Source organism: Oncorhynchus kisutch, linkage group LG29 (genome assembly GCF_002021735.2).
Source record: "Oncorhynchus kisutch isolate 150728-3 linkage group LG29, Okis_V2, whole genome shotgun sequence".
NCBI classification, from domain to species: Eukaryota; Metazoa; Chordata; class Actinopteri; order Salmoniformes; family Salmonidae; genus Oncorhynchus; species Oncorhynchus kisutch.
The window spans coordinates 9,549,058-9,561,345 of NC_034202.2; the positions used below are offsets into that span (position 1 = coordinate 9,549,058).

The 12,288-nt window shown below is 42.8% G+C and overlaps 1 protein-coding gene across 1 annotated transcript; it reads left to right on the top strand.

The window, feature by feature from the left end:
* The first annotated feature begins 205 nt into the window (after window positions 1-205).
* LOC109873563 (mucin-12) lies at window positions 206-10,427 on the top strand. The gene is made up of 3 exons (XM_031808916.1): window positions 206-383; window positions 684-1,675; window positions 9,491-10,427. The coding sequence occupies exons 1-3, from the start codon at window positions 287-289 to the stop codon at window positions 9,833-9,835; spliced, it is 1,434 nt and encodes a 477-aa protein (XP_031664776.1). The 5' UTR covers window positions 206-286; the 3' UTR covers window positions 9,836-10,427.
* The last annotated feature ends 1,861 nt before the right edge of the window (window positions 10,428-12,288 follow it).

The following is a 12,288-nucleotide window of genomic DNA, read 5'->3' on the forward strand; positions in this document are numbered from 1 at the left end:
CCTAGCTGGCCTATACCTGTTACTTTCTTTTCAGAATCTTGGTGATTTGTCTGTAAGACCTATTAGGCCATTGTCTCCATTGCTGTTTGATTGTAGGGCTACTGCAACCAGTCTAAAATAAACTATAGCCAAGTTCCTTTACAAACATGTGACATTTTTTGCAGAAACGAAACTATTTAGTAAGTGGGAAGTGAAACCCATAGCCACATGTTGATTGGGGCCGCTTTCACTCAGGATCTTACCTCTCTTAAACGCCCCACACTGCCAAAGCGTCTGACTCGAGAAGATGGATATGATTTCCGTGCTGTTCAACGCTCTCGCACTGCTGTCGGTGTTGGGACGAACTGGGGCAAGAACATCATCACCCAATACAACCCCTTCAGGTACCGTTTTTCAAATACACAAATACAGACACAGGTTGTATTGTAGCGATCCTCTATATGAGGCACGTTACAATTCCCACCAAGTGGGTCAATGCTATTGGCACGATGTGTAGGGTGTTTTTCTTTCATGTCAGCGACCGGGGTTCGCTTCGTTGCCCCACCATTCGTTACACTGCATTTGGTCTGGGTTCTTTGAAGTGTACAGCAACAAATCACTTTTTACAGATAATATTTGATTGATTGATTGATTGATTGATTGCTGATGGAGGGATTCATTAGTGATTGATTCTCTGCCCCCAGGCCCAGGCCCCTCCACCTCAGACCTGCGTGGTCAGATGTTTACAGTGTCATATTCGTATAGCATAGGTTTCACCATGTACACAGACGCAATCTTTCCCTCTCCTTCCCCCACCATCTACCCTTCTCCTTCCACCTCTACTTCCTCCTCCCCTTCCTCCTCCTCTGCCAACTCTCCCTACCCCTCTCCTTCCTCCTCCTTTCCCTCCGCCACCACCTCTCCTTCCTCCTCCCCTTCCTCCTCCTCTGCCTACTCCTCTCCCTACCCTTCTCCTTCCACTTCTCTTTCCTCCTCCTCTGTCTATTCCTCTTCCTACCCATCTCCTCCTTCCACCTCTCCTTCCTCCTCCTCTGCCTATTCCTCTCCCTACCCCTCTCCTTCCACCTCTCCTTACTCCTCCTCTCCCTCCCCCTCTCCCTCCCCCACCACCTACCCCTCTCCTTCTCCCTCCTCCTCTCCCTCGCCCTCCACCACCACCTACCCCTCTCGTACTCCTTCTCCCTCCTCTCCCTACTCTTCTCCTTCCACCTCTCCTTCTCCTTCCACCTCTCGTTCTCCCTCCTCTCCCTCCTCTTCTCCTTCCACCTTTCCTTCTCCCTCCTCTTCTCCCTCCTCCACCCCTTACCCCTCTCATTCTCCTTCCACCTCTTCTTCTCCCTCCTCTCCATACACCTCATATCCCTACACCACCCCCTCTCCCTCTCTCTCTGCTCTGACTGTGTGTCTGCGTTACATGGCTGAGGAGGGAAAAGACTTGACTCTCTTCAGCCTCACTCAGGGGAACTACTGGAACCTGTTACTGGAAAGGAACAGTGGGATGGACTACCTCTCCATCCATTCCTCCTCTCAGTCCTTCCGCTCCTATAGGCTGCTGTGGTCCATCATTGAGCCACGCCCATGGACCAGCCTGTGCGTTACCTGGGAGAAAAACACGGGTTTAGCCCAGGTGTGGAGGGGCAGGACTGTCAGTATCAGGAAGAGGGTGTTTGGCCAGGTAAGAGGAAATAAAGTGGTGAAGATGAGGGAGAGGGGGGGGAGACAGGTTGAGGGGGTGGGGGAGACAGGTTGAGGGGGTGGGGGAATAGGTGAGAGAGAGGGTGATATACAGTGAGCTCCAAAAGCATTGGGACAGTGACACATGTTGTTGTTGTTTTGGCTCCAGCACTTGGGATTTGATACGATACAAAACGGCAAATGCATTACAAGCTTGATGTAGTCATTGGGTAATATGAATATTTGTATTTATTTATTTATTTTATTTTACCTTTATTTAACCAGGTAGGCAAGTTGAGAACAAGTTCTCATTTACAATTGCGACCTGGCCAAGATAAAGCAAAGCAGTTCGACAGATAAAACGACACAGAGTTACACATGGAGTAAAAACAAACATACAGTCAATAATGCAGTATAAACAAGTCTATATACAATGTGAGCAAATGAGGTGAGAAGGGAGGTAAAGGCAAAAAAGGCCATGATGGCAAAGTAAATACAATATAGCAAGTAAAATACTGGAATGGTAGTTTTGCAATGGAAGAATGTGCAAAGAAGAAATAAAAATTATGGGGTGCAAAGGAGCAAAATAAATAAATAAATTAAAATGAAATACAGTTGGGAAATAGGTAGTTGTTTGGGCTAAATTATAGGTGGGCTATGTACAGGTGCAGTAATCTGTGAGCTGCTCTGACAGTTGGTGCTTAAAGCTAGTGAGGGAGATAAGTGTTTCCAGTTTCAGAGATTTTTGTAGTTCGTTCCAGTCATTGGCAGCAGAGAACTGTAAGGAGAGGCGGCCAAAGAAAGAATTGGTTTTGGGGGTGACTAGAGAGATATACCTGCTGGAGCGTGTGCTACAGGTGGGAGATGCTATGGTGATCAGCGAGCTGAGATAAGGGGGGACTTTACCTAGCAGGGTCTTGTAGATGACATGGAGCCAGTGGGTCTGGCGACGAGTATGAAGCGAGGGCCAGCCAACGAGAGCGTACAGGTCACAATGGTGGGTAGTATATGGGGCTTTGGTGATAAAACGGATTGCACTGTGATAGACTGCATCCAATTTGTTGAGTAGGGTATTGGAGGCTATTTTGTAAATGACATCGCCAAAGTCGAGGATTGGTAGGATGGTCAGTTTTACAAGGGTATGTTTGGCAGCATGAGTGAAGGATGCTTTGTTGCGAAATAGGAAGCCAATTCTAGATTTAACTTTGGATTGGAGATGTTTGATATGGGTCTGGAAGGAGAGTTTACAGTCTAACCAGACACCTAAGTATTTGTAGTTGTCCACGTATTCTAAGTCAGAGCCGTCCAGAGTAGTGATGTTGGACAGGCGGGTAGGTGCAGGTAGCGATCGGTTGAAGAGCATGCATTTAGTTTTACTTGTATTTAAGAGCAATTGGAGGCCACGGAAGGAGAGTTGTATGGCATTGAAGCTTGCCTGGAGGGTGTCCAAAGAAGGGCCGGAAGTATACAGAATGGTGTCGTCTGCGTAGAGGTGGATCAGGGACTCACCAGCAGCAAGAGCGACCTCATTGATGTATACAGAGAAGAGAGTCGGTCCAAGAATTGAACCCTGTGGCACCCCCATAGAGACTGCCAGAGGTCCGGACAGCAGACCCTCCGATTTGACACACTGAACTCTATCAGAGAAGTAGTTGGTGAACCAGGCGAGGCAATCATTTGAGAAACCAAGGCTGTCGAGTCTGCCGATGAGGATATGGTGATTGATGGAGTCGAAAGCCTTGGCCAGATCAATGAATACGGCTGCACAGTAATGTTTCTTATCGATGGCGGTTAAGATATCGTTTAGGACCTTGAGCGTGGCTGAGGTGCACCCATGACCAGCTCTGAAACCAGATTGCATAGCAGAGAAGGTATGGTGAGATTCGAAATGGTCGGTAATCTGTTTGTTGACTTGGCTTTCGAAGACCTTAGAAAGGCACGGTAGGATAGATATAGGTCTGTAGCAGTTTGGGTCAAGAGTGTCCCCCCCTTTGAAGAGGGGGATGACCGCAGCTGCTTTCCAATCTTTGGGAATCTCAGACGACACGAAAGAGAGGTTGAACAGGCTAGTAATAGGGGTGGCAACAATTTCGGCAGATAATTTTAGAAAGAAAGGGTCCAGATTGTCTAGCCCGGCTGATTTGTAGGGATCCAGATTTTGCAGCTCTTTCAGAACATCAGCTGAATGGATTTGGGAGAAGGAGAAATGGGGAAGGCTTGGGCGAGTTGCTGTTGGGGGTGCAGTGCTGTTGTCCGGGGTAGGAGTAGCCAGGTGGAAAGCATGGCCAGCCGTAGAAAAATGCTTATTGAAATTCTCAATTATGGTGGATTTATCAGTGGTGACAGTGTTTCCTATCTTCAGTGCAGTGGGCAGCTGGGAGGAGGTGTTCTTATTCTCCATGGACTTTACAGTGTCCCAGAACTTTTTTGAGTTAGTGTTGCAGGAAGCAAATTTCTGCTTGAAAAAGCTAGCCTTGGCTTTTCTAACTGCCTGTGTATAATGGTTTCTAGCTTCCCTGAACAGCTGCATATCACGGGGGCTGTTCGATGCTAATGCAGAACGCCATAGGATGTTTTTGTGTTGGTTAAGGGCAGTCAGGTCTGGGGAGAACCAAGGGCTATATTTGTTCCTGGTTCTAAATTTCTTGAATGGGGCATGTTTATTTAAGATGGTTAGGAAGGCATTTAAAAACAATATCCAGGCATCCTCTACTGACGGGATGAGATCAATATCCTTCCAGGATACCCCTGCCAGGTCGATTAGAAAGGCCTGCTCGCAGAAGTGTTTCAGGGAGCGTTTTACAGTGATGAGTGGAGGTCGTTTGACCGCTGACCCATTACGGATGCAGGCAATGAGGCAGTGATCGCTGAGATCTTGGTTGAAGACAGCAGAGGTGTATTTAGAGGGGAAGTTGGTTAGGATGATATCTATGAGGGTGCCCGTGTTTAAGGCTTTGGGGAGGTACCTGGTAGGTTCATTGATAATTTGTGTGAGATTGAGGGCATCAAGTTTAGATTGTAGGATGGCTGGGGTGTTAAGCATGTTCCAGTTTAGGTCGCCTAGCAGCACGAACTCTGAAGATAGATGGGGGGCAATCAGTTCGCATATGGTGTCCAGAGCACAGCTGGGGGCAGAGGGTGGTCTATAGCAGGCGGCAACGGTGAGAGACTTGTTTTTAGAGAGGTGGATTTTTAAAAGTAGAAGTTCAAATTGTTTGGGTACAGACCTGGATAGTAGGACAGAACTCTGCAGGCTATCTTTGCAGTAGATTGCAACACCGCCCCCTTTGGCAGTTCTATCTTGTCTGAAAATGTTGTAGTTTGGAATTAAAATGTCTGAATTTTTGGTGGTCTTCCTAAGCCAGGATTCAGACACAGCTAGAACATCCGGGTTGGCAGAGTGTGCTAAAGCAGTGAATAGAACAAACTTAGGGAGGAGGCTTCTAATGTTAACATGCATGAAACCAAGGCCATTACGGTTACAGAAGTCGTCAAAAGAGAGCGCCTGGGGAATAGGAGTGGAGCTAGGCACTGCAGGGCCTGGATTCACCTCTACATCGCCAGAGGAACATAGGAGGAGTAGAATAAGGGTACGGCTAAAAGCTATGAGAATTGGTCGTCTAGAATGTCTGGAACATAGAGTAAAAGGAGGTTTCTGGGGGCGATAAAATAGCATCAAGGTATAATGTACAGACAAATGTATGGTAGGATGTGAATACAGTGGAGGTGAACCTAGGTATTGAGTGATGAAGAGAGAGATATTGTCTCTAGAAACATCGTTGAAACCAGGAGATGTCATTGCATGTGTGGGTGGTGGAACTAATAGGTTGGATAAGGTATAGTGAGCAGGACTAGAGGCTCTACAGTGAAATAAGCCAATAAACACTAACCAGAACAGCAAGGCCGCAGATGGGCGTTCAGGTAACGTCGCGACGGAGGAGCCAGCCGAATAACTCCTTCGGGTAGATAACGTCGGCAGTCCAGTTGTGAATGCCCGGTGGGGCTCCGCGAAGGCAGTAAAACGGGTCCGGATAGGTGACTGCAGCCCAGGTGTGATTGATGGAACTCAGGAGTGATTGACGGAGCTTGCTAGCTCCGGAATAATTGATGTTTGCTCCGGAATCGACGAAGGCCGATAGTCACACGGATAGCAGTTAGCTAGCTGTGAGATCCGGGTATGAATGTCCAGAGAGCAGTCGAAATCCAGGGACATGGAGAGAAAAATTGGTCCGGTATGTTCCGTTCCGAGCCGCGCTGCACCGTACAGAACTGGCGATAGATTTTCGAGCTAAAGGATAGCTGATGACCACAAACCGTGGTTAGCTGAATTACTAACGATTTGCCAGTAGAGGAGCTAACTAGCTTCTGAACTAGCTTCTGGATTAGCTTCTGGCTAGTTTCAGGCTAGCTTCTTGGAGTTTCTGGCTAGCTTCTTGGAGGATTACAGATCTGAGGTAAATAATACTTTTTTATAAATATACATTGGTGAGGCGGGTTGCAGGAGAGTGTTTTGAAGATGAGTTGATGGAAAATAAAAATAAAATGTATGTGAAAAAGTTGTAAATATATATATATACAGGACACGACAAGACGAGGACAAAAGACGTCTGAACTGCTATGCCACCTTGGTTGATATGGGACCAAATACTAACATTTTAGTACTTTATTACACATACACTTAAGTATATTTGTCCCAATACTTTTGGTCCCCTAAAATGGGGGAAGTGTGTATAAAAAGTTCTGTAATATCTAAACATTTCACCCGATATGGATAAAAATACTCTCAACTTAATGCTAACAGCCTACACTCTCATAGTCATGTATCATTTCAAATCCAAAGTGCTGGAGTACAGAGCCAAAACAACAACAGATGGTTTATTATATAGTGTGCCTTTATATTATAGTGTGCCTTTATAATATAGTGTGCCTTTATTATATAGTGTGCCTTTATAATATAGTGTGCCTTTATATTATAGTGTGCCTTTATTATATAGTGTGCCTTTATATTATAGTGTGCCTTTATTATATAGTGTGCCTTTATATTATAGTGTGCCTTTATATTATAGTGTGCCTTTATATTATAGTGTGCCTTTATTATATAGTGTGCCTTTATTATATAGTGTGCCTTTATAATATAGTGTGCCTTTATATTATAGTGTGCCTTTATATTATAGTGTGCCTTTATTATATAGTGTGCCTTTATTATATAGTGTGCCTTTATAATATAGTGTGCCTTTATAATATAGTGTGCCTTTATATTATAGTGTGCCTTTATAATATAGTGTGCCTTTATTATATAGTGTGCCTTTATTATATAGTGTGCCTTTATAATATAGTGTGCCTTTATATTATAGTGTGCCTTTATAATATAGTGTGCCTTTATTATATAGTGTGCCTTTATTATATAGTGTGCCTTTATAATATAGTGTGCCTTTATTATAGTGTGCCTTTATAATATAGTGTGCCTTTATTATATAGTGTGCCTTTATAATATAGTGTGCCTTTATTATAGTGTGCCTTTATAATATAGTGTGCCTTTATTATATAGTGTGCCTTTATAATATAGTGTGCCTTTATTATATAGTGTGCCTTTATAATATAGTGTGCCTTTATATTATAGTGTGCCTTTATATTATAGTGTGCCTTTATAATATAGTGTGCCTTTATTATATAGTGTGCCTTTATAATATAGTGTGCCTTTATATTATAGTGTGCCTTTATATTATAGTGTGCCTTTATTATATAGTGTGCCTTTATTATATAGTGTGCCTTTATAATATAGTGTGCCTTTATAATATAGTGTGCCTTTATATTATAGTGTGCCTTTATTATATAGTGTGCCTTTATTATATAGTGTGCCTTTATAATATAGTGTGCCTTTATAATATAGTGTGCCTTTATATTATAGTGTGCCTTTATATTATAGTGTGCCTTTATTATATAGTGTGCCTTTATAATATAGTGTGCCTTTATAATATAGTGTGCCTTTATATTATATAGTGTGCCTTTATATTATAGTGTGCCTTTATTATATAGTGTGCCTTTATTATATAGTGTGCCTTTATAATATAGTGTGCCTTTATATTATAGTGTGCCTTTATATTATAGTGTGCCTTTATAATATAGTGTGCCTTTATTATATAGTGTGCCTTTATAATATAGTGTGCCTTTATAATATAGTGTGCCTTTATATTATAGTGTGCCTTTATATTATAGTGTGCCTTTATAATATAGTGTGCCTTTATAATATAGTGTGCCTTTATTATATAGTGTGCCTTTATAATATAGTGCCTTTAATTTGAGATTTGTCTTCCAACAAGACAATGATCCAAAACATAAAGCAAAATCTACAATGGAATGGTTCAAAAATAAACATATCCAGGTGTTAGAATGGCCAAGTCAAAGTCCAGACCTGAATCCAATCGAGAATCTGTGGAAAGAACTGAAAACTGCTGTTCACAAATGCTCTCCATCCAACCTCACTGAGCTCGAGCTGTTTTGCAAGGAGGAATGGGAAAAAATGTCAGTCTCTCGATGTGCAAAACTGATAGAAACATACCCCAAGCGACTTACAGCTGTAATCGCAGCAAAAGGTGGCGCTACAAAGTATTAACTTAAGGGGGCTGAATAATTTTGCACACAGGTGGATTGTATTTATCATCATTAGTCATTTAACATTGGATCATTCAGAGATCCTCACTGAACTTCTGGAGAGAGTTTGCTGCCCTGAAAGTAAAGGGGCTGAATCATTTTGCACGCCCAATTTTTCAGTTTTTGATTTGTTAAAAAAGTTTGAAATATCCAATAAATGTCGTTCCACTTCATGATTGTGTCCCACTTGTTGTTGATTCTTCACAAACAAATACAGTTTTATATCTTTATGTTTGAAGCCTGAAATGTGGCAAAAGGTCGCAAAGTTCAAGGGGGCCGAATACTTTCGCAAGGCACTGTATATGCAAATTATTAAAAATGAAAAGCTGAAATGATTTGGGGTCAATACGTATTCAAGTTAAGGCAAGCCAAGTTCAGGAGTAAAAATGTGCTTAACAAGTCACATAATAAGTATCATGGACTCTGTGTGTAATAATAGTGTTGGAAAGGGAATGGAGCTAAGCGCAGGCAAAATCCTAGAGGAAAACTTGGTTCAGTCTGCTTTCCATCAGACACTGGGAGATGAATTCACCTTTCAGCAGCACAATAACCTAAAACATCTACCCTGGAGTTATTTACCAAGAAGACAGTGTATTTTCCTGAGTGGCCGAATTACAGTTTTTATTTAAATCTAAATCTACTCTATGGCAAGACCTGAAAATGGTTGTCGAGCAATGATCAACAACCAATTTGACAGAGATTGAAGCATTTTGAAAAGTATAATGGGCAAATGTTGCACAATCCAGGTGTGGAAAGCTCTTATAGACTTACCAAAGAGACTCACAGCTGTAATCACTGCCAAAGTTGCTTCTACAAAGTATTAATTCAGGGGTATGAATACTTATGCTAATTAGATATTTATGTAATTATTTTTTAATACATTTGGAAACATTTGTAATAACTTGTTTTCTTTTCACTTTGTCATTATGGGGTATTGTGTGTAGGTGGGTGAGACAAGTATATATTTAATCCATGTTTAATTCAGGCTGTAACACAACAAAATGTGGAATAAGTCAAGGGGTATAAAGGCACTGTATTATCATGTTTTCTAATTAAATGGTGTGTGTGTGTGTGTGTGTGTGTGTGTGTGTGTGTGTGTGTGTGTGTGTGTGTGTGTGTGTGTGTGTGTGTGTGTGTGTGTGTGTGTGTGTGTGTGTGTGTGTAGGTGACCAATGGGCCTCCTGTCTTGAAAGTGTATAAGTTTGAGGGGCAGGTAACTGACGTGGAAGTGTGGGACAGCGTCCTCTCCCCAAGCTGGATAATGTCCTACATGTCTGGGTGGCAGTCCTACTGGTCCTACACCCCTGGTAATGTGCTGACCTGGTCCAAGGCCATCTACTCCACCAATGGTGAGGTTCTCCTGGAGAGAAACACCTACAACTCTGACCATCAGCCTATCAAAGGCCAGCGCCAGCACCCAAGAACAATGAGAAGGAAGAAAATGAGGAAATGTGAATGGAAGAAGAGAGCGAGGGCAGAGCAGATAGCGAGAACACGTAGGGGAGAGTAGTGATTGCCACTAACCCTTACTAAGATGTACAGTATGTTCCATCTTCATGTATGACCCAGCAATGCTCCTTACTTGTGAATCACTCTGGATGAATGTCTGCTCAAATTATGATTCTGTGATTTCCCATGTTTGCCCTGATGGTCCCCAGGGTCAAATTAAGTGCTACTCTGGCTGCTCCTCCCTGACGGAAAACACATCACACTTTATGCTCAGCACATAACCTGCCGGGGAAATCTGACCCAGCAGGCAAAATGAAAACCAATGAAATCAGCAGTTCTCAGGCAGGCTAGAAGCACAATATTGTTACTGTTGCATCACATTGGATGACCACAAGTAACTTAAGTTACATACTGCAGCTTTAAATGATTGTTAAAGGATTTAGTGTATTGTTAAATCATTTTAATGATTGTTAAAGGATTTAGTGTATTGTTAAATCATTTTAATGATTGTTAAAGGATTTAGTGTATTGTTAAATCATTTAAATGATTGTTAAAGGATTTAGTGTATTGTTAAATCATTTTAATGATTGCTAGATGATTTAAAAGATTGTTAAAATGAAGCACGTGGCAAATTAAAAGTCATTGGTGAGAAACGTGTGTGTTATATTTATTGCAATAGGCTTAACCTCGGTCTGTGAAACTGATATAATAGAAATTCATATGATTTATATGTTTAAGGTAATGAATGGTAAGATCATGACTAAATGATTCATATGTTTAAGGTAATGTTAAGATAATGACTAAAAGTATTCCACCCTGTCACTGTATAATGTATGACATTTATTAGAATCATAAAACTATAATCGGATGATGTGTGTAGTTCTAGTCAGAATTAGAACAAGGACCTTTTGTTCCTTTTTAGTATGAAAGCAGGGTGAAAGTGTGAAACAAATGATAAGAGGAGCTATCGACAGACCAGCTGGACTACGGTGTTCCTTACAGGACATTCTGTCTCCACCCGTGGAGGGGAGAAACTGTTAGGCTTACAGAAACATTATGAAACATGTTGTAGAATAAAGAAACAATGTATCTGTGTCGTGGAAAAACACAGACTGTCTGAGCAACGCGTAGCTTAAGATTTGAACGTTGTTTGTGTGCATTATAAACACTGTGTTTGCATTTTTGATTTTAGAGCGCTCTCGTGAATAAACATTGACTCTTGTCTGTTTCATTCAACCAGAATCTTACAAACTCTGGGTTGCAGACTGAGTAGTTTAATTGAAGTTCAGTTTAAGAACATTGAGAACAAAATTCTAGAAACAAAAACGTGCCTTTTGGTAAGGTTAATACTAAAATGTTACCATGTCAAAACAGCTTTATCACTATTTAACATAAAAATACTGTATGTTACGGAGCACTCAGCTGTCCTGACTTTAGGAGTAAGCTTGTTCCACCATTGGGATGCCAGAACAGAGAACAGCTTAGACTGGGCTGAGCAGGAGATGCCCTCTTGTAGGGGTGGGAGGGAACACAGGTGGCAGAACGGAGTGCTTGGGTTGGGACCTGAGGTTTGAGCATAGCCTTTAGATAAAGAGTGTCCGTTCCCCTTTTAGTGACTGTTTCCTGTGTGAGAATAAGGTCATACCATAATGAATGTTGTAGAGCATGACCCAGCAGGAGCGAGAAAGACAGGGTGTTGTCCAGGGACATGCCAAGATTCTTTGCACTCTGGGAAGGGGACACATTGGAGTTGTCAAGTGTGATGGAGTGGTCTTGGAGCGGCCAAGCCTTCCACGGGAAGAAGAGCAGCTCCGTTTTATTGAGATTGAGCTTGAGGTGGTGGGCCGACATCCAAGCTGAGATGTCTGCCAGAGGAGAGAGAGGCAGCTTTGGCAGAGCGGAGAGCCTATTTGACACAGAGGAGAGCGGTCTCAGTTGAATGAGCTTTCTTGAAGCCTGACTGGTTAGGATCAAGTATATTGTTCTGAAAGAGATAGCGAGAGAGTTGGCCAGAGACAGCATGCTCAAGTGGTTTGGAAAGAAAAGAAAGAAGGGACACCGGTCTGTAGTTTTTAATGTCAGAGGGGTCGAGTGATGGTTTCTCGAGGAGGGGAGTGACTCTGGCCATGTTGAAGTTAAAGGGGACACAGCCAGTGGCCAGGGATGAGTTGATAAGGGAAGAGAGGAATGAGAGAAGGATGGAGTAGATAGGAGGTTGTTGGTCGGCCAGACATCACTAGTCACATGATTTTATCTGGAAAGACAGGGGAGAAAGGAGTCAAGGCGTAGGGTAGTTTTGTATTAATGGGATGGGTGGACTCAGTAGGATGAGTGAATGAGGAGCAGCTGTTGTCAACCATTTTTTCAAAGTGCGGATAGGGGGGAGGCTCTGGCGGCGCCGGACAGGGGGAGGCTCTGGAGGCGCCAGACAGGCGGGAGGCTAGGGCGGCGCCAGACAGGGGGGAGACTCAGGCGGCGCCGGACAGGGGGGAGACTCAGGCGGCGCCGGACAGG